This window comes from Canis lupus, chromosome 33 (assembly GCF_048164855.1).
Source record: "Canis lupus baileyi chromosome 33, mCanLup2.hap1, whole genome shotgun sequence".
Classification (NCBI taxonomy): Eukaryota; Metazoa; Chordata; class Mammalia; order Carnivora; family Canidae; genus Canis; species Canis lupus.
Window position 1 is genome coordinate 20,166,622 of NC_132870.1, and position 23,963 is coordinate 20,190,584.

Genomic DNA, 23,963 nt, shown 5'->3' on the forward strand with positions numbered 1-23,963 from the left:
ATATTTAACAGAATATTACTCAGTCATCAAAAAGAATGAAATCTTACCATTTACAAAGTTGTGAATGGAGCTAGAGTGCATTATGCTAAGTGAAATAAGTCAGTCGGAGAAAGACAAATACCATATGATTTCACTCATATGTGAAATTTAAGAAACAAAACAGATATAAGTGGGAAGGAGGGAAAAAGAGAGAGGGAAGCAAACCATAAGAGACTTTTATAAAGATTTTATTTATTCATTTGAGAGAGAGAGAGAACATGAGCAGAGGTAGAGGCAAGGGCAGAAGGAGAAGTAGACTCCCTGCTGAGCAGGGAGCCTGACATGGGGCTAGATCCCAGGACTCTGGGGTTATGACCAGAGCTGAAGGCAGATGCTACACTGACTGAGCTACTCAGGTCCCCCAAAAGACTCTTTTAACTGTACAGAACAAATTGATGGTTAATAGAGGGAGGTGAGTGGGGGAAAGGCTAAATAGATGATGGGGATTAAGAAGTACACTTGTAAAAAATAATAATAATAAAAAAAAGAAGTGCACTTGTGATAAGCACCAGGAATTATATGTAATTGATGAATTATTAAATTCTCCTGAAATTAATAGTACACTATATGCTAACTAACTAGAATTTAAATAAAAACTTGAAAAAAGGGACTACTCTATGCACAAACGTACTTTTTCACTAAATTATTATTATTTAAAAGGCCATTTATAGATAAAATGAAGTAGTCAATCAATCAGCAGATACTTTTGAGACTTTAAACTGTGTAAGTACAGGAGATAACTAAAATCATTGGGTAATAAAGCTTTGAAATACATTTAAAACAAAGAAATGCATAAATAGAAAAATGTTATATTTCTAAAATAAAATAATTCAGTGTTTCTTGAAAATGACAATGGTGCCAAGGTTTTTAATAAGACAAAATAAGATCTTATAGGCATCAGATTATCTAAAAAATATGTCCCTGATCTTTTGAAATTATTAAATATATGGACATGAAGATAATAATATTCTTGTAGATTAGTGAAAATAGTAAGGATTTAAATTCAGGATAAATTGGAACCACATTTACTAATATACAAATAATTATTAAGTATTTATTATACATCAGGAAATCTAATCTAAAATCTTTCACTTAGAACAGATATCAAAAATCAGATACATATGATTTCTAGATTTTGATAAAAAATCATCAATCTTATCAACTTATCTATTTTCTGCTATAGAAATAAAATATTATTTTAAGCTTGACTGTTTATTCAACCAGCACTAAAGACTATACTCACAAAAGGAACTAAATAAATAGTTTTCACATGCTATTGACTATGCTGTCTGATGTTGGTTTTACTTTTCTAGTTAACCTTTTGGTCACTACAAAGGAAATAATACAAGATTGAGAGCAAAGCATCTGATGATTTAAAATAAGTGACATGAAATTTTTATATTCATAAGAACCTACATCCCCATGTTCTTTCCCATCATCAAGAAACTTATACTTTGACCAAATATAAAGCAGTATGTGGCTCACATAGAAAAAGATGCTATTTAAAACTATAATTTATATATGGAAAAGTACACACAGGAGATTTACTTCTTTCTACCTCCCTCTCCCTCAAGTGTAAATGTTTATTTATTATTACAAGGGGAAAATGTTGCAATAATTGATTTTATATACAAAAAAATGAGCAACTTTCAAACAGAAAAGTAAATAGTTTATATGAATAGTAAACAGTGCATTTGCTAGATAAGTTAGGAATACAATGTTTCCTTTTTAGAACAAAAAAAAAAGAAAATCTAATAATACAAGGCACAATAACAGACATTAAATTATAGCATATTTAATTATAGAAATATATGGAACAGGGCAGCCCGGGTGGCTCAGCAGTTTAGCGTTGCCTTCAGCCCAGGGTGTGATCCTGGAGACCTGGGATCGAGTCCCACATTGGGCTCCCTGCATGGAGCCTGCTTCTCCCTCTGCCTGTGTCTCTGCCTCTCTTTCTCTCTGTGTCTCTTATGAATAAATAAATAAAATCTTAAAAAAAAAAAAAAACACAATGAATTAAACCAAGATTGTCAACTTCAATACCTTAAAATTTTATACGGAGATAAAACTCCAATACTATGTATGCCTTCTCTCCTCATAATTTTATTTTGCATAAAATAATATCCAGAAGAAATTTTAAATTTTTCTGTTGTTTTACAATTGGAAATATCTTATCTAAAATCCTCACTAGCATTTCAGGATTTTAGAGGGCTTAAACTAAATTTACACTTCAAAGATATTTAAATAAATAAAGCAGTTTCTGAAGCAATAGTACTCAACAGCACTTTTTAAATATAGCTTCCAATAATAAAAAATACAAAAATAGCATTTTACTTTTACAAGGTGAATGCTATAATCACCTTTTTTCCTAGTAAATTAGAGTAATTGATTTTTTTATATTTTACTGACAACAGCTTTTCAGGATGAAATATATTTCAGATTCATGATAATTAAGTTTGAGCTAACATCTCAGATTAAACCATAAATAAATTAATGTTTCCCAGGACACAAAATGGGCTATCTTACAAGACTTTAAGACCATTGATATAGGAAATAGTCAAGAGGTGGGCCTATTCTAGTCCTCAAAGCAAAACTATGAATCTACTTAGGCAAGTCAGAACTATCTAAGATGCACCAAGAATAGTCAATAGATGGTCCTATTTATATAAAAATCAAAGACCATTCTTGATTCCTGATGTGTAATTAATATACAAATTGATATGATTGGTCTGTTCCAAAGTTTTTAATCAATGTGAGGAATTCAATTATTTAACATTCTCTCCATAAAGTATCTGGTGACCGGAGAGCTCACCCTGAAGGAAGAGATTTTTAGGGTATCCTAGTTTGTTTAAGCGATACTGCTAAACATAGGTGACATTCATTTATACATGTGGCTATTAATTTATGATTCTTTTAATATTTCTTTCTTCTCACTTCTTCTAGAACTAAGAAAAAAAAGGTGCTAAGAAAGAAAAAGAAACATCAAAGAAAATAACGTAACTTGGGACTTAAAAAACTGTGAATAAGAGATATATATTTAGGTAGCCATACTGTCTGTTTTTCAGTAGTAGAGCTATTGAACATAAGCATAAACAGGTCAATAAAGTTGCCTTAGGAATGACTAGGTCAACATCAATGACAGAATGAGAAGATAAAACATTACTGCACCAAGTGCCAATATCCAGTCAGACTGTAATTAGTGCAGCAAGGCCAAGGGAAGGAATACACTGAGCCTTGAGGGGCATTATCCTTGGAACTGGTGGTATCAGGAGAAAAAGAGGGCCAGAGGGTGTATTTTTTGGCATTTGTTAGTAAATTATTTTTTTGACTGTCAAAGAGAACATTCTTTCTTGAAGAAAAAAATAAATAAAAACGATTTTATTGTTGAGAATTCAAAGCAAAGTCTACTTTCCTTACTAATTTACTGATTCTCCTCTAACAATGATTCTAATCCACAACTAAACCTCAGCTTACAAACAAGTTGCTATGGCCTGGCAAACTAAAGTTTATATTTTAGGAAAAGATGAAAATAAAAATATGACTTATTATGATAACCAGAGATAAAAATTTGATAACTATTTACAAAATACCCTTTCTTTGGTTACAAACATAGATAAGTATAAAGAAGTTAAAGTTGAAATACTACCTTGAATAATAATACAATTTCTACATTTCAATCAGAACAACAGAGTAGAAAAATATACAACTTTCATTTGCCTTCAAAGCTCAAACTCAGATTATGTCCCAGGCAAAGGTATTTTTTGGAAAAAAAAATAGTGATGGTTTAGATAATTTTTAACATATTGAGACATATCAAAAAAGGAATATATTTCAATGCAACTCATTAAAATAACACTATTTCAAGTTAAAAGTAAGTTAAATGAATATGAAATTGGTTTCTTTACACTCTAATTTTTATAGTTACTATTTCTTTTAAAGGGTTTATGGACTCCAAGAGAATGATTCATAATATATAATCACCAAGACAATCTTTCTAGGCTGAAACCAGTCCTTAAAGTCCAACAATTTATCCTTATTCCAATACAATAACTAGTAACATGATTAACCTGGAATCCTCTCAGGATATCATAGAGCAGACCATACCTCTGACAGGCATCTTAAGGCCTAATATAATACACTGAAAATAGATTTTCCAGGAAAGACCTTAACAAGTCTCCCCAAACTTACTAACTTAGGAAAGTTCCAAGGAATATCAAGTGCTCTGTAAGCAAAAATGAAAGGAGAAAATTAAACTAAGGATGAAGTCCACAGAGAGTCAGAGAACTTTTATAGGGAATGACAAATGACAGTAGCTTTTAAGCATTCATTTTGGGATTTCAAGTAAGGTGCCATGACCTTTAGAATTGAAGTGCAAAACTGATTTCTAAAAGCAAAAATTTAAATCACATTTACAAAGGTTATAAAATACTGTCCCACAAACTTTGAAACTGAAATACAAAAGGGGGTTTTTAAACGTAGAAGTTTAAAATAAATATAATATATAACTACAACCAAACATTTCTTACAAAGATAATATGAGCACTTGGAAATAAACTCAGGAACTAGTCTTCATCCAAAAACTATATAATTTAAATCAACCCTTGTCATCATCCTTTATTAGAAATTTACCCAGAAAAAATAAAGAATATTTTAAAATTAAAAACATTAATATATAATAGTATACTTCTACTCAGAATCTTTAGTATCTACCTATAGTTGAGAAAACAAAAACTCTGAATATTGTTTAATATCTTTGTCATCTAATATTGTCTACATGTCTAATGCCATGCCATTCATTTTATATTATAGCAGTTCTTAATAAAATCTTGCCAATGATATTTTATTCTCTAGTGTCTCTGGGAGTATGAAGATGTTGTTCCTTTGGCCTAGAATATGTTTCCTCATCTTGTCCAAGCAGAAAATTCCCATTTTTCTCATATTTCATATAAAATGTCTTCTGAAGATTGCCTGACTCCATTTGGATGACTTACAGATTTCTTACTCCAAATTTTGGTACCTTTCACTTACCCATTATAAAAATTATGTTTTTGTAACTAAAATCGTTATATTTTTTTTCTTTAACAGAGTGCTACATACTTGAGAGCAAAGTTGTTGTTTTTTTTGTTTTTTCTTTTTTTTTTTTTATTTTTGGATTGTCAGAGCCTACATCAGACTAGGTTCATATTTATAAACTAAAAATAAATGAGTGTAGCCAAATGAATAGTAACAATAACTACAATTTATGGATCCACCTGTTTGTTAAGCACTGCAAAAAGAAAAAAATAAAAACGAAATACTTTTTTGGCACATTTTTTGTACTGTATTTGTAGTAGATTTTATCTTTTTGTCTGAGTTATTAAATAATCGAAGTGAGATTTAGAACAAGTTTTCTCTTAATGCAATGAACCTATCTTTTCTCTACAACTGTGACTTTAAATTTTCCTTTTCATTTTAGTTAGTGGAATTGTTTCTCTAACGTAATTTTATACAAATGTGTAATATATGAAGCATAGAAAATAGTCACTCCAGTTAAAGCAGATAGTGGAAATCTAGATACTTACTTGGAATCATTTTATCTGTTGTAAGTGGCCCTTTGGAACCAATATAGACACTCTTACACTCTAGAAAATTTGTTTTCAATACTTCTGATCTTATACTACCTATTCCATTTGGTTACTGTCAAGAATATATATAGGAAATCTTCTATATAAAAAAATAATCTGGACCATGGCATTCTAAAAACAATTCTTCTCAACTCTCTTCTATAATATCTACAAAGTCCCACAAAAACTTAAGAAATTTCTCATAATGATAAAGCTTTATTTATCAGAATCTAAGACAAAAATATACTAATATCAAGCTGAATGAGCTCATCTGAGACTAACAATTGACATCTAACATATTTTGTCAAGTAATAATGAATAAAACCCAATGACTTGGAGATATTTTATCTCTCCTCAAATTTCATATCTTCTAGTTGAGTTTGCAATTATGAGACTCAAATGGTAAATTTCTGAATCTCCCTTCCAATGTACTTGTACTGCTTTTGAGAAATCCAGAGAACTTTTCTTCTTTATTATATTAGTATATCAAAACAGAACAAAACACTACAACAAAACAAAAGAAAAAAATGTCCTAAAATATAAAAAGTCTAGGAGCTAGTTAGTGAAAACAAAGGCAAACACAGCTAGCTGTCAGAGCCTCTCCTTCCAGCTCAGTGTAGAGAAAACAGGTTAAAAACCTCAGATCCCAATTTATCACTGAGAAGAAAAAGAGTTAGATAGAACATCTAATGATTCAACTTCTCTGGGGGCTGCCTGAGGAACTTGCATCAGTCTCATTTATCACTGAGCATTGATGGGATCCAGCATACTGTAGATGTTTGTAGGCTGCTAAGTAGAGAAGAAGCAGGTTGAATTAGCACAAAGGTTGAGAGGTCTTCAGAGTCTCTGGTTGAACTTATTGGTAAGGGTCTTCTCCTGTATGAGGCCAGTCATAAAGATTGGGGGATGTGGCTGCTTTATTAAATGCACAGATACCAAAATATTTTGAGAATCAAGAAAATGACAGAGAAACATGTTCCAAGAAAAGGAACAAGATAAATCTCCAGAGATTAACCCCAATGAAATGGAGATATATGATTTAGCTATCAGACTATTCAAAATAACCAACATAAGGATGCTCATCAAGGTCAGAATAATGCATGAACAAAGTGAGAATTTCAACAAAGAGAAACTATTAAAAAGTATCAAACAGAAATCATATAGCTAAAGGTACAAGTGAACTGAAAAATGCATTAGAGGGTTTAAATTTCACACTAAATCAAGCAGAGGATAGGAATATAAACTCAAACACAGGTCACTGGCAATTATTCAATCAGAAGAAAAAGAAGAAAAAGGAAAAAGAATGAAGAAAGCTTAAGGGCCTCATGAAACATCTGCAAACGAATTAATATAGACATTATAAAAGTTCCACAAGGAGAGGACACAGAGAAAGAATCAGACAATATTTCAAAGAAACAGTGGCTAAAAATGACCCAGATCTGGGGAAAGAAATGGAAATCAGATTAAGGAAGCCCAAAAGATTCCCCCGAAAAATGGATCCAAAACATCTGCAAGATACATTGTAATCAAACTATCAGAAGTCCAACACAAAGAGAGAATTGTGAAAGTAGTAAAAGAAAAGTGACTTGTCACACATACAAGTGAACCCTCTAAAATTGTCAATAGATTTTTCAGCAAAAACCCTGGAGGCCAGAAGGGAGTGGGATGATAAATTTAAAATGCTGGGAGAAAAAATTACTGGTATTTTAGTGGGGGTAAAATGGTGATGTATGAGAACACAGCTTCTCACAAAGAGCAATGATTGGATAGCCATCTACGAACAAAACAACTCTGGGAGATATCTTCCTAAGTCCACTTAGGAAATTTTAACAACACATTATAACCAAAAAAACAGACTAATAGCACAAGAAGAGAAAGAAGACAACTCAATTTTGCCTGTTTTTCTCATCCTCCAAGTGGCGTTTTTCAATGCCAAGAAGGAAATTCCCAGCATGAAAGAGTTTCACTCACCAACAAAGTAAGAGCAGAGTGAGTAACGAGCTTCACCAGTCTCGCAGAGTACTGTAGGAATATCCTACTTTGGTTTCACCCTACCCAGACCTCTAAGACTAAGACATCTAGAGCCGGCTAGAAACCAGAAAGAAAAGCAGAGGCTATTATTAGCATACACGCATCATAAGCAATTGCAGTTCACAGAGATCTACTCTGCAGACAAACTCAGCAGATTTCACCACTGACAAAGTTAAGGCCAGCATAGCTGCTGCAGATCCCCAATAGATTTCACCAGCTTTCCCCTCACAGGTATTTGAATTCACTGATACCAGTCATGTGAGTCCCTTCCCACTCTTTTCACTCCTGCCAGAGTCTGGGACCACACTGGCAGTCATCCAAGGTATTTGTGGCTGAACAGGTATAAGATACCAGCCACTTGAGTCCCTCTTTGCCCCTGCTAGACCCTAGAAGACATGACCATGGCTAGCTCTTGCTTCTGCAGCTATATAAGTAAGTACAAGATGCCAGCCTAGACAACAGGGAACTATAAAACAGCTATGAAATAATTAATAAAGTGGCATTAGTAGGTTCTTGCCTATCAATAATTATAGTGTAAATAAACAGATTAATTTTCCAATGTAAAGACATACAGTGGCTAGATGGGTTTAAAAAATACACAGCTATATGGGTATTATAGGCTTAATGGTACACTTAGGTTGAAAGTGAAGGGACAGAAAAAGATATTCTATGCAAGTAGAAAATAAACAAGTAGGGTAGCTATATTTATAAAAATAAGTTTAAAAATATATAAAAACAGACTTTAAGCAAAAATTGTAAAAACAGACAAAGAAAGTCATTATATAATCACAAAGTGATCAATTCATCAAGAGGATATAACAATCCAGGACCCCTGGGTGGCTCAACGGTTGAGCATCTGCCTTTGGTTCAGGGCCTTGTCCCGGATTCCCAGGATCCAGTCCCACATCGGCCTCCTTGCATGGAATGGAGCCTGCTTCTCCTCCCTCTGCCTGTGTCTCTGACGTTCTGTGTCTCTCATGAATAAATAAATAAATCTTTAAAAAAAAAGAGGATATAACAATTGTAAATATATATACACTCAACATCAGAGTACCTAAATTTATTAAGCAAACACTAATAGATTTGAAGGGAGAAACAGAAAACACAGTAAGAGTAGAGGACTTCAATTATCACTTTCAAAAATGGATAGATTATCCAGATAGAAAATCAATAAGGAAGCATTTGACTTGAACTACACCTTAGACCAGAAGAACCTAAAGAATATCTACAGGATATTCTATGCAATAGCAAAAGAAGTGCACAAGAAACAGTTTCCAAAATAGATCATGTTAGGTCACAAAACAAGCCTTAGCAAATATAAGGGGATTTAAATACAACAAATATATTTATTCAACCCTAATAGTATAAAGTTAGAAGTTAATAAAAAGAAAAAACTGAAAAAAATCACAAATATGTAGAAATTAAACAACACACTCTTGAACAACCAATGGATCAAAGAAGAAATCAAATGAGAAATCAAAAAATATTTTGAAACAAATGAAAATGGAAACACAACGTACCAAAATTTATGAAATGTAGTAGAAGTAGCTCTGAAAGGAAAGTTTAAGCATTAAATGCCTACATTAAAAAAACAAAAACAAAAAGATCACATATAAAAAACTAATTTTACATCTTATGGAATTATAAAAAGAATGAATTAAGTTCAAGTTAGCAGAGGGAAGGAAACAACAAAGATCACATCAGAAATACCTGAAATACAGACCAGAAAAACAATGCAAAAGATAAATGAAACAAAAAGTCTGTTTTCTTTAAAAAAAAGAAAGAAAGAAAATTGACAAACCTTTAGCTAAAGAAAAAAGAGAAGACAAAATCACAAATCAAAGAGGAGACATTACAACTGATACCACAGAAACACAAGGGATCATAAGAAAAGATTATGAACAATTATATACTAAGAAATTGAATACCTAGAAGAAATGTATAAATTCCTAAAACATACAACCTGCCAACCCTAAATTAGGAAAAATAGGAAATCTGAATTGACCTACAACTAGAAAGAAGATTGAATCAATAATCAAAACTCTCCCAACAAAGAAAAGCCTAAGATCAGATTGATTTACTGGTAAATTCTTAGGTTTTAAAGAATCAATGCCAAACTTTCCAAACTCTTCTGAAAATCTGACAAATGATAACACTCTCAAAATCATTTTACAAGGCCAACATTATTACCCTGATAGCAAAGCTAGATAAGGACACTACAAGAAGAGAAAACCATAGGCCATTAATATCTGATGATGCAAATTTCTAAACAAAATATTAGCACACAGAATTCAACAGCACCTTAAAAGAATCTTATATCATGATCAAGTGATATTTATCTCTGGGATGCTAGGATAGTTCAACATCTGCAAATCAATAAAGTGATGTATCACATTAACAGAATAAAAGATAAAAATCATATGATCATCTAAGTACATACAAAAAAAAACATATTTAACAAAATCCAGCATCCTTTCATGATAAAAATCCCTCAATAAACTGGATATAGAATGAACATACCTTAATATAATAAAGACCATATATGACACGTTCACAGCTAATATCATATTCAGTAGTAAAAAGTTGAAAATTTTTTTTGTTAAAATCAAGCACAAGAGTGCTCACTCTACCCATACCTATTTAATATGCCACTAGAAGTCCTATTAAGAGCAGTTAGGCAAGGAAAAGAAATAAATGTCATCCAGATTAGAAAGGAAGAAGTGAAATTATCTGTTGCATTGACATAATCTTATACAGAAAAAAATCCTAAAGATCCCACAAATAGTTAGAAATAACAGATTAATTCAGTAAAATTACAGGATGCAAAATGAGCATACAAAATCAGTTAATTACTATATACTAACAACAAACTATCCAAAACAATTTTTCAAATGGTCCCATTTATAAGAGTATAAAACATAATAAAATACTTGGGATAACATAACCAAGGAGATAAAGATCTGTACACTGAAAATAAGACAGGATGCAATTTTAGATGGTTGAAAAAAAATGAAGAAGACAGAATTAATAGGAAAATATCCCATGTTCATGAATTGGAAAACTTAATGTTAAAATGTTCATACTACCTATATTGATCTATTGATTCAATGCAATCCCTATCAAAATCTCAAAGGCATTTTTCACTGAAATAAAAAAAAAAGGTCCTAAAATTTAGATGGAATCAGAGAAGACCCCAAGTAAGCAAAAAAAATCCTGAGAAAGAACAACAAAGCTAGAGGCATCACATTCTCTAATTTCAAAATATATTACAAAGCTATAGTAATCAAAACAGTATGGTACTAGCACAAAAACAGATATATATACAACGGCAACAGAATTGAGAGTCCAGAAATTGACTTTTGCATGTACTAATCCTTGATAAGGACACCAAGAATACACAATAGTGAAAGGATAGTGTCTTCCAATAAACAATTTTAGGTAAACTGGATAGCTACCTGCAAAAGAATGAAATTGCAGCCTTAACTTACACACTCACAAAAAAATTGAATTAAAGACTTAAATCTAACACCTAAAACCATGAAACTCCTAAAATATAGGGAAGAAGCTCCTTGACAGTCTTTGCCATGATTCTTTTGGATATGATACCAAGTGTAAATAAAATAAACAAGCAGAACTGCATCAAACTGAAGAGCTTCTGTACAGTAAAAGAAATAATTTTTAAAAATGAAAAGGCAACCCATGGGAAAAAAATATTGTGTAAACTATTTATCTGATAAGGGGATAATATAAAACATATGTAAGGAAATCATACAATAGAAGAACAAAAAACCTAAAAAATGGGCAGAGGACTTGAATAGACATTATTCCAAAGAAGATATACAAATGGTCAACAGGTATATGAAAAGACACTCAACATCACTCATCATCAGGGAAATACAAACCAAAACCTCAATGAGATACCACCTCATATCTGTTAGAATGGTTAATATCAAAAAGACAAGAGGTACATGAAAGGGAAGTATTGTACACTGCTGGTGGGGGTGGAAATTGATACAGCCACTATGGAAAACAGTTTGGAAATTCCTTAAAAATTAAAAATAGAACTACCACATCCAGAAATTCCACTTCTGGATATATATCTGAAGGAAATAAATTATTATCTTGAAGAAATATCTGCACTAGTCAAGACATAGGACAACCTAAGTATCCATCAGTGGATGAATGGATAAAGAAGTTGCAGTGTGGGTGCATAATGATGGAATATTATTCTACCATTAAAAAAAAAAAAGGAAATCCTGCCATGTGTGACAAAATGGATGGACCTTGAAGGCATTATACTAAATGAAATAGGTCAGACAGAGAAAGATAAATACTGTATGTTCTCGTATGTAAGAGTTAAACAGGTAGAGTAAAATGATGGTTGCCAGGGGCTAGGGAAGAGAAAAAATAGAAAGAAATTGGGTAAAAGGTATAAACTTTCTATTAGAAAATGAATAAGTTCTGGGTATCTTCTATACTGCATGGTGGTATAGTTAACAATACTGTATTATTACTTGAAGGTTGCTAAGAGAATAGGTCTTAACTGTTATCATCACACACACAAAAAATGGTAACTATGCAAGGTGATGGCACCATTTATTACCACCTAATTGTGATAATAATTTACAATGCATACATATATCAATTATATCTCAATAAAGTAGAAAAAATATATTCAAAAAATACTTGTTACATTTCAATCAATTTCAGTAGAATTTGCTTTTTAAAAGAGAAGTGTATTTAATTTTTTCTGTATATTTAAATGAGGATTTTAAAATTATATTCACTGAAGTTTCTTCTATATAGTTTTGAAAATATTCTAGTTTTAAAAATATAATAACTGTCAATTTTAAATTCCAGAAAACAATATAGTGCCTCATGTAAACCTTTAAAAGTTGGCATTTAGTGAGAAGACTTACTCAACAAGAGAATATGGATCAGTTGATAAAACCTGCTGCTATTTTATTTATTTATTTATTTATTTATTTACTTATTTACTTATTTACTTACTTATTTATTGCTGCTGCTATTTTAAAAGGATATATATATATATATATATATATATATATTCTTCTCACTGAGAACTAAATTAGTAAGCAAATCTTTATTCATAGGTAAAGATTTGTGATTCAATCCTGGGGATAAAATCCTAGCATTATCCATTTTGTTGATCTATACAATAAGAATTTATTAATATGCTACCAAATGCCAGATTCTATGATTGAAGCCCTAATAATATAAAAATAAATAAGTCTTGCTCTCATGGAGCTCAGAATTTACTATTGAGAGTTCTTGATTGAAGCCATAAGTGAACTTTTGTAAGTTAAGCAACCATGTAAAATTGCATACACAGGTTTTTGTTATGAGCATACATGCAAAATTTTCCCAAGAGCCCCTAGCTTTCATTATATCTTCAAAAGGATCAGTGATAGTGAAGCAATAAATATCAACTAAAAGGAGAAAAGAGATAAATAGATTAGCTTGTAATTGAAAAATAGTGAATAATGTTCCCTTGACAACTCTGACCACCCCCTACACACACCAAAAAAGAAAGAAAAAGGAAAACACTAATTCTGCCTGGGAAATTCAAAAGATTATTCACACAAGAATAAAAATGGCAGGCAGACATTGCAAATGTGGTTGTTTAACTTAAGAGAGCTATTGTTATAGATATTATTTTAAGTACCACCCACATTGGATCCAGTGTGAATATGGGACACTATAATCAATGATGGCACAAGTCCTATACATTTAAATACTTTCTAAATAGAATGTAATATTGCAGTCTTAAAACAATGTTCTAAATTTCCAGAATCATCTTTATCTGTTATTTATATATTTAAGGCAAATATGTTCTCAAGAGTTTTCAACTTAAACTTATTAAAATCAGTAGAGAAAAAAGTATTAAATTAAAAAATAAGAGTGAGTTATAATAAAGGGACCTAGTAATAATTTATTGGCCTAGAAATTAAAAATAACTTTTTCTTATAAGAAGGAAATTTTTTTTTAAAGATTTTATTTATTTATTCATAGAGACACAGCTAGAGAGAGAGACAGAGACACAGGCAGAGGGAGAAGCAGGCTCCATGCAGGGAGCCCGATGTGGGACTCGATCCCGGGGTCTCCAGGATCACACCCTGGGCTGCAGGCGGCGCTAAACCGCTGCGCCACTGGGGCTGCCCAGAAGGAAAATTTTTAAAGAAAATTGTTCAAAAATTACCAATTATTAAAGAAAACAAATGGTGTGTTGGGAAGAAAAAAATATTATACACTCAGTTCTCAATAGTAAAGTTACCTTCCAGTACGGCATATGTATAGGAAAGTTACCTGAAAGGTAACTTATGATATATTAATTTGAAATTTCAGGCAATACCTGAATAAATATCATTATCAAACCCATAAATGTTTTCCTTTGACATAGAAAATAATTTGCTATAAAATGACTGTGAGAAAGTATAAATATAATTTATAAAATCTTATGAAAGAAAAAGATCAGCTTTAAATACTAGAAAGACTAGTAAATACATCTTTTATGATTTTTGTAAAAATAAAAAGATAAAAAGATAACATTAATTAAAAGATAACATTAGATTTACTGGCATTATTATTTGTAAATACCATTTAAGTCAGTTTTTAAAAGTAGGGCAGAAGGGTTCAGTTAATGATTTAATATGATAATATGATCAGAGTATGAACAGCTATACCACCTAACTTATGAAGACTGATAGCTTACTGATTAAGACTTGTTTCAAGACACTCCTTTACTGTGCCCAATTACCCAAAATAAAGAAGTCATAAACTTTGCCCAATCCCAATCAATTCCCCAATTTTAAGACCTGTCTTACATCATACAGCCCAGGTCCTAAAATATCATAAGTCCTTTGACTTGAACCTTCTGAAAAACTATTAAAACTATCTAACAGATTTTCCCTTTCTGAACTAAATAAAATTCTCATTGCTTTATCAGCAGGAATTAGTAGTGGTCTTTTGGGGGAATCAATAGCCAACAAGTAAAATAACAATTCTTTCATCATTTGTTTTCTTTTCTTTTTCTCCTGCTGTTATATTATGAATCTGCTTTGACAGAATGCCAAAAAATTATTTAGATTATGACATTTTAAATAAGTAGAAAAGTATACATTCAAGAAAAATGAACTTGTCATTAACTAACCCAAAAAACAATATTCACTGTGGTTTGCATTGAGTATTAACTCTTAAATTATTTGCTATAAGTCACTATAAAATATATCACTTTTAATAGTAGAATGAGAATGGGAGACTTATTCATCCTAGATGGGGAATTAAGGCTGACTGTGATGCAATTTTTAAAACTTGCAGATTTATTTAATCCTCCTTCTTATAATCAGAAGGCCACAATCTAAAAGAATCCTGTATTTGTTATGAATCTAAACTACAGCATCTATAATTATTAAAAGAAGATAAAAGATCTATAAATGATATTACTGGATAAAGATGTTATCTTCTGAGCTCTCTAAAAATTCATGATTGTAATAAGTACTCGAAAATCTCCATTTGTGTATGTGAACAACTAAGTTTTTTAAGTTGCAGGGATGTAAAAAAATAGTTATATATATATATTGATATATATATATATATATATATATATATATATATATCAATGCTATAGTGGACATTTACAGATAAATTGATAAATAATTCTTAAATCAATCTTTAAAAAAAAAATGTCAGAATGTATTCAAAAATGCCTTTCTGGGGCACTTGGGTGGCTCAGCCAGATAAGTGTCAAACTCTTGATTTTGACCCAGGTCATGATCTAAGGGTCATGAGATTGAGCCCCATGTCAGGCTCATGCTGGGTGTGGAGCCTGTTTAAGATTCTCTCTCTTTCTTTTCCTCTGCCCCTCCCCCATCTCATGCTTTTTCTCTCTCTAAAAAATAATTAAAAAATAAAATAAATAAATTTATAAAAATGCCTTCCTCAGGCAAGATTTTGATTAGCCAGTAATATGAGTAAAACATATGGTAAAGACTTTAATGTAGAGATTTTCAGTACTTTCTGGAAATTATCCTATTCTTTTGTTACTAATAAAAAAGATATATTATTGACAAACCTCATAAGTCGCTGGACCAGGAGTAATCTCTTTGGAATCTTTAAAACGCTTTGATGCTTTAACAAATAAGGGTATGGAGCAAGATTTCTTTAAAACAGGATCGTATGTTGCAGGCCCTAAGAGCAAATAAGTGTAGAAAATAAAAGTATGTTAAAATTATTGATTTGGGTCACATTATTCTTAGATATGTGCTCCTAATGTATAATTTTAGCATCAAACAATCTTGGACTCATTCTTTTTGAATGCTTAAAACCATCCAGGTTAGGGCTTTGAAATACAATAAGCACACAAAAAAGTGATATTTGTTCATCTAATAATTAAATGTAATACAGAAGTATTTTCTCAAAAAAGAAAATAGTACCCCCTCAAGATACATAGTGAAAAAGATACCCAATTCTTTTATTTCCTAAAAGTGCATTCATATGTTCAGCAAAGATGCAGTATAGAAAATGCATTTGGAAATATGAATAAGACTTAAAGAAGCAAAAAAAGTTATTTAACAGCATTCTGGGCACTATACATGATAGAAGCCGAGGTACAAAGATGGAATTCACGTGGAACAATTGGATATAATGAACAAACTGGCTGAATGGAATAGGGCCTAATCCCAAATAATGATTTTGTACTAGAGCAAATAGGTTTCAAATTGTACTCTAAAGTACCCTCAGAATTACACAAGAGTGCCCAGGAAACAATGTATAGGTAAAGCACAAGTAGAAGCCTGAATTATTTTCATTCAAAATAGCTCTGGATTTACTCTTCTTTGGATCCTACATACTTTTTTAACTAAAATTGTCTAATTAATTTTTTAAAGCATTTTGAGGGGCACCAGATGGCTCAGTTGGTTAAGCATCCCACTTTTTGTTTTGGCTCAGGTCATAATCTCATGAGGCCTGGAATGGAGTCCAGCAGCAGCAGCAGGTATCTGCTTGAGATTTTCTCCCTCTGCCCCTTTCTCCACTCTTGCATGCATGCACTCTCTTTCTAAAATAAATAAATAAATCTTTAAAAAATAAATAATTTATTTATTTTAAAAAAGCTTTTGGAAGCTACTTCCACAGGCAGTGGGTAGCTCTTGGGTTTTAGACCAAAGGAGATTCATGAGAAAGAGGCAGTTTATGAAATAAACTTTGGTAGTACTTTTATAGGGTGGGATGACTTGATGGTTTGTTTTAAGGACACTAATAAGTGGTTTACTAACATTGGTAAGGGAAAGGAAGAACAACTCAGAATATTTTCTAAGAGATGCAATAAATATTTAATATGTATAGTGACTGGAAGAAGTTAAAAATGAGTAATGGCCAATAAAAAGGCAATACTGTGACAAAAATAAGAAAGCACAAAAGAGAAACCACTGAAGAGGAACATCGTGTGTTTGTTTTGAACCTGTTAGGACTGAAAATATGGCAGGATATCCAAAAAGAAATGTTCAGAGGACAACTTGAGATACATAACTGAAACACGAGAAAGATGTCCTGAAGAAAAGGAAAGGAATTATTCACACAGAGGTGAAAGTTGAGGTATTTGCACAGGGAAAACTGAGTAACTGAGGACTGAAACTTGGAGGTTCTGCATAAAGGAAGGCAGGGGAAAAGTCAAAGAAGGAAATAGTCTAGTGATCAGAATATGGCTAGTACAACATCATAGAAAGGAAATAGGGAGAGGTTTTTTTCTTGTCTCTATTCATATGTTAGCCAATACTTATTGAGTATCTGTCGCATGCCAAGCCTATATTTCCAGAGAGTGATTAGAGGCCTACTATATCAAATGTTGCAAGAGGAGACTTCACAGACAGGTAACCAGGGAGCATCTGGAAGAGAGATGATGGATGAAACTAAATTAGAGGATTAAAGAGAGTGTGAGGAGAGGAAGCAACAACATGAGCACAGAATACTGACAATGGACATAAACAGTGAAATAGTAGATATAAAGATGTTAATAGAATACAAAATAATGCATCCATCTCACTAGTACATATGCATTTAAAAATTATAACTTTCAAGAATAGATCCCTGCAGATGTTTTCAAATCTAAAATATTTTAGAATTGATAAATTCATATGAAACATTTTAAGGCTTTAGCTTTATTAACATAGGACACTTCAAAATTTACAATGAAAGATGACATTTGGCTCTAGTTCAATCATTCTAACATCAACTCAATTAATAGGATAGATTTCCAAAATTATAAAGCCTTTGTAGGAACCTGCTATGAACTGAATGTTTGTGGCCCCTCTAATTCCTATGTTAAAACCCTAATCTCCAATGTGATGGCATTTGGAGATGAGACCTTCAGAAGGTATTTTAGGGGGGCACCTGGGAGGCTCTGCCTTTGGCTCAGGATTCTGGGATAGAGCCTCATACAAGGCTCCTTGCTCAGTGGGGAGTCTGCTTCTCCCCCTACTCCTCCCCTCTGCTCATGCTCTCTCTCTCTCTCTCTCTCTCTCTCTCAAATAAATAAGTAAAATCTTTAAAAAGAAAAAGAAGAGAAGGTAATTAGGTCACAAGAGTGGAGACCTCATGATGGGATTACTGCCCTTCCAAAGAGACACAAGAGAATTAATTTCATTCTCCCTCTGTCTCTCCTATGTATGCAGATATCTACCTGCAAGCTAGGAGGAAGGCCCTCACTAGGAATCAAATATCACTTTGAATTTCCCAGACTCCAGTAACTGTGAGAAATAAACTTGTACTATTTAAACGACCCAGTCTACAGTATTTTTGTTATAATAGTCAGAATGGACTAAGTAAGACAGAAGCTCAAGTGTTTTGATCTACCAAAAGACAAAGTGTTGTAGCAAATGCCATCTTGCAGACTTTGGAATAATATTATTTCATATTCATAGGGCAGAGAAACAATGTACATATACATACATAATACCTTTACAAATAGATATATACAAACTAAACTACACATGGGAAAATGTATCAGTTACTGCAGCATACAGAAAAGAAGAGAAATTTATCATCAGGAACTGGGTGCATGATTCCACAGTCAATTAATTAAAAATTGCAGCTTTAACCATAAAGATGTATAATGGTTAACACAACAGCTAAGACTATTAGCCAAACTCTGTTGTATCAGTAAATTTCATTTTCAACAATGAAATGAAATATGGTCTATCCCCTGTCCTTACTATCATACTATAGCAACTGATAAATATTTACCTACATGGTTATAACTCATTAAAAGAAAAGAAAATATTCAAATATAGTTTTAGTGGATTTCCTTTTATTAGAATTTCTTTGAGGAGCATCAAGCAAAGTAAAACTCTCAATGTACATCTTACTGCATTTTAGCACTTAGTTTGCTTCAAGCTACAGAACATTAAAAAATGGTTTATTATACTTCATCTTAAAATATATTTCCTTTTTTTAAAAGGTTTTATTTATTTATTCATGAGAGACACAGAGAGAGAGAAAGAAGCAGAGACATAAGCAGAGAGAGAAGCAGGCTCCATGCAGGAAGCCCGATGCAGAACTCGATCCCAGGACTCCAGGACCACACCCTGGGCTGAAGGCAGATGCTCAACTGCTGAGCCACCCACATGTCCCTTAAAATATATTTCCAATTACATATGCCATTGCTTATATGATACAGGTCAAAGATTTATACTGCTTTACCAGCTCTGATTCACAGATAGATTATGCAGAAATTATCTTCTATTTATTTACTAAATGCCACATTTTAATCACAGGTAATGGAAGAAGAAAATTTATCATTCCAAATCAAACACCTATGAAAAGTCTGCCTGAATCACAACTATTATAGAATGGGAATTCAAGAGCAGGTGATTCTTATAGTTACACATTTTCCAGCCCTGTGTCTGTCAACTGACTATGAAATGTCAACCAATGCTCTAGGGTAAAAATGGGAGAGAACAGGAACAATGAGTAATTTAAAATAAAAATCATTTTGGTACATTAGCGTGGATTCAGAAATAACTACTTCTATAAATAAAGCTACAAAAACCTCAGATTAAGAAATGGCTCTCTTCATAACAAGGTAAAATTTATATGTTACGCAGTCAGTTTTGCTTATGAATACCGAGTCTTTTCTTTTTTTTCATGTTAAGCTGAAAGAAAACTACTGAAAAGTAAATATCCCACGTGTGAGCATGTCTTTAGGAATTAAAAAGCATCGAGGAAATAGTCATTAAAATGGACTGCATGGCTTTAAAATGTCATTTAGAGACTTTAGTTTTTATGGAACACATTTTCTCATGCTGATTTTATTATTCAGCTACGAATGAAATAATAGCTAAGACAAAAGATTAGTACACAAGGAACTAATATCATCATGTCAAAGCCACATTTAGTTTTACTGCTCTTCTTCTGCTTCTAAGACTTGATTTGATGAAATGGCACTTCAGATTATGACCAAACAGCTATTGTCCATCAAATTAAGCTTATAGGTGATGAGAAAAAACAGACAAATGTTTCAATAATGAATAAACTTTTAACCAAAATTCCATGTATGTCTTACCATCTTGTTAACATCTTTCAAAAACAAGATGGGAATTACATGTTTTAAGAAATAAAACCTTAAATACTTAAGAATGACATCTTAAAAGTGCTATAAATTATCCAAGAATTACTGCCAGCACAGTCCCTAAGAAATAGCCTACTATAATGCACTCCAACCTAAGTAGACTGAGAACTGCATCAACTGGAGTCTACCTAAATCATCCATCTGTTAAAACGTGTGTTCCTAACATTGAGTAAGGAGTAGGGCCATCACTGTTATGACATAAATACAACATCAGATAGCTTTGGCTAACACTGAAATATATCTTCAGACAGCAGCGTATGTTTAGCCAATGTACCTCTAAAACATTCTTATGAAATTCTTACCAAAATGTGCACCCATAAGCCCTATCAAATGAAGTCTTTAAACGGACCTGTAAAAAAGATATTTTCACTCTCTGATAAGTACATCATACAAATTTGAAAGACTTTCTTGTAAATGTAGGTATAATACACTTTCTGTGTGAATTTAGGAACCAAAGGAAGGAAGAATGATCATCTTTCACCTACTACCACTTTGAGTAGGTGGTATATAAATATGTAACACACGAGTTGTTTTCATTGATAAATGAACAAAATTATCAAATAATTAATGAAATATGAAGTTGTTTTCAAGGTAAATAAAAAACCTCACAACTGGCTTGGCAGAGTAGCAAAGTTTCCTTTCTTAACCAAATTTTGGGTTTTACATCCTGTTGTTCATATTTGAACATTTGGAGCTAGAATGCCAAGAAAATTACCTAAGCAAAAAAGTAGCATAAGTTTCAGCATATATTCCAAGTCCTCTTACATCACTATCATTATTTTAACCCTTAAAGCTGAATTAGTAAGGTAGTCCCTCTGTGAATATTATATATAAAAATCATAATAATGCTATTCTTTGTAAAGCACATCATATCATAGATTAAGTGATGTGGAGTTCCTTAAATATATATAAACATCAAATTCATTTTGAACATTTGATTAATATTAAGCAAGCTGAATTTTTTAAGAAAGATACAGAAAATAAGTAATGATTTTTTTAAAACTGGCTAATTTTTTTTAAAGATTTTATTTATTTACTCATGAGAGACACACGAGAGAGAGAGAGAGAGAGAGAGAGAGGCAGAAACACAGGCAGAGGGAGAAGCAGGCTCCATGCAGGGAGCCTGACACGGGACTCATTCCCTGGTCTCCAGGATCACGCCCTGGGCTGAAGCAGCGCTAAACTGCTGAGCCACCCGGGCTGCCCTGTTTGGCTAATTTTTAACACTTTAAAATGTAACTATTTAACATTTAACTTACTAAAAATTGTTAGGTTTCTAAGAGTGTTTAGATTTGAAACTTTCTCTGAATAGCTCTGCTATGATATAGCTAGACTCCCAGAGTTTAGAGTTTTCTGAAAGAGCCTAAGTGATTAATATAGTGACAAGCCAATTAAACAAAGGTTAAGATGTTTATTTGCAATTTAAATGAATAAATTCTGTACCTTAAAACAAACATATCTTATTAAGTAAAATGGTTTTCATGCTTTGATGTGCAAATGTTTTATTTACATTCATCAGAGATTAAACAAAAACTATTATGTTAACCATTGAATATCTTAGAAAGCTTCTTGCTTCTTTTCAGTAAACTTAAATCTATACTTAGATTTAAATCTAGATAAGATGTTTTCCTTCACCTTACCAGTGTTCTCTGTTTACTCTGCTCCTGTGATCATGTAATATAAATATTCTCTAACTCTGTTCCCATACCTTCATGGAATAATAGCATGCTACTATGAGAATTAAGCAAAATTCTTTCCTTGCAAGCCTTCTCATCAACTACCACTAGTTAATTTTAACTAAGACAAGTAACAGTGGGATTTGTTTATATTAATGGTGTTTATTTCCAAATAGTAAGTGGTTTCCTCAACTAGCTTTAATATCCATGATGTACAGGGCCTCCCATAGCTTTGGACCTCTTTCTCCTCTGGCCTCTGGGAGAACTTGTACAATGGCTTGAAATATCAAGACTAAAAAAGAGGATCATATTCAGCACCATATATTTTAAATTAATCTTTCGCAAAGTGTAGTTCATGAACCATAGCCATCAGAATCACTTAGATTAGTGTCAGATTGTAGATTCTTTGGAGTCATGCCAAAATAATAAATCATATTCTCTGAAAGTAGAACCAAGAAAACAAAAATTTAACAAATCCTACTGCTTTAGTCCTCTAAACCACTGTTTAATATGTAGCAATTAGCAAATATATCTAAACATTAAATCTTTTTTCTCTCAAGAATTAGTTATCCACAGAAAAATAACCTCCTATAATTATAGATGAAACTATCATTTCTTTAGAATATATCTGACTCTCTTATGCCTCAGGGCCTGCTTATGGTAGAACTTCAGTCAATGCCGATTGAGCTAAACTAAGTCAAATCAAAGAAAGAGTCTGTTAATGAGTCAACTAGAATCTACTCCTGTGACCTTAAGCATTTTAATTATTTTCTCTTCATTTTACTTTCTTCCCAAGAAATTGTCTATGGAAAAATGGATACCTTAAAGTCCTATTTCTATTTACAACGTGAAAATTATATTTAGATGATATTCACATAAATGTTTTTAAATGCATTTAGAATAACCATTGCTTGAGAGATTAGTAGGAGACTGGCAGTGTTAAGATAAGAAAGAGACTTAAGTCTCTTAGTTATGAATTCTGTTATGTAAGTCTCTTAACATAATTATGTATTCTGTTATGGCCATGTCACATTATTTCAATTTTGAACCAAATGCGCAGATCTTATTTCATGACCATGAAAGATGAAATTCTGTTAAGTATATTCACATCTCTATTTTATTTTAGAGTATCATTTTCCAGAATAAAACATTAAAGATTTTATTTATTTATTTATTTATTTGAGACAGAGAAAGAGAGAGTGTGAGCAGGAGGTGGGGCAAATAAAAAGGTGAAGGAGGGAGAGAGAATCTTAAGCAGGCTCCACACCTAGCTCAGAGCCCAACGCAGTGCTCCATCCCAGGAACCTGAGATCATGACCAGAGCTAAAACCAAGGTTTGGATAGTTAACCTACTGAGCCACCCAGGTGCCCCCATAATAAATCTTAAACCAAAATTTAAATTCAAGATTTCTGACACTAGCCATGTGACCTTCATAAATTCTCTAAAACTTGTTAAATTTTGGGTTCCTCCTGTATAGAAGGAGGATAAAATGGCCTGGAAAAGTTCTTCAAAGCCACACAATGAGGAAGGACACATCATTCAACCACTTAAAATCCTTGGATCCTCCCTCAAAGGAAGGAAAATAAAACCATTTAATTTCACAGGAAACTGAGTTAATATCGAATTTATGCCTGGCTCTATGATTTTAATAACTCTTTTTCTACTTCACACTGCCTTCCTAATCTTTAGCTATCTCCAGTATTCTCCAAAAATACCAAATTTGCCAAAAAAAAAAAATCATCTTAATTAAATGAGAATGTTATGCTTTCACCTGAACATGATATTTCTCTAAAAGGTGAATAAGGTCTAGAAGATGGAATAAATTGGTCTTTATGATAAATTTAGGTATTCTGTTCATGGATCATTAATTCATTAGCATACCATAAGTGGATATAATTTTGATTTTACACCTATACTTTTAAATTTATAATAAGTACATACACATCTAAGGAAAACAAAAATATCACAAT

At 32.1% G+C, this 23,963-nt stretch overlaps 1 protein-coding gene across 39 annotated transcripts in view; it reads right to left on the bottom strand.

The window, feature by feature from the left end:
* Positions 1–23,963, bottom strand: part of STPG2 (sperm tail PG-rich repeat containing 2) — a 531,130-nt gene that overhangs the window by 207,336 nt on the left and 299,831 nt on the right. For 32 of the 39 annotated variants that reach the window (XR_012023495.1, XR_012023496.1, XR_012023492.1 and 29 more), the window contains one exon: positions 15,766–15,881. The exons of 1 other annotated variant lie outside the window; for it this stretch is intronic. Coding sequence is in view for 20 of the 38 variants with exons in the window: in XM_072810719.1 (XP_072666820.1) it covers positions 15,766–15,881 (116 nt within the window). In the remaining 18 variants the exon portion in view is untranslated. Of the gene's footprint in view, positions 1–4,220; positions 4,262–8,455; positions 8,669–15,752; positions 15,882–17,524; positions 17,576–23,963 lie in introns of those variants that run through there. 6 more of the 39 variants (XR_012023505.1, XM_072810734.1, XR_012023501.1 and 3 more) reach the window with 4 other exon arrangements.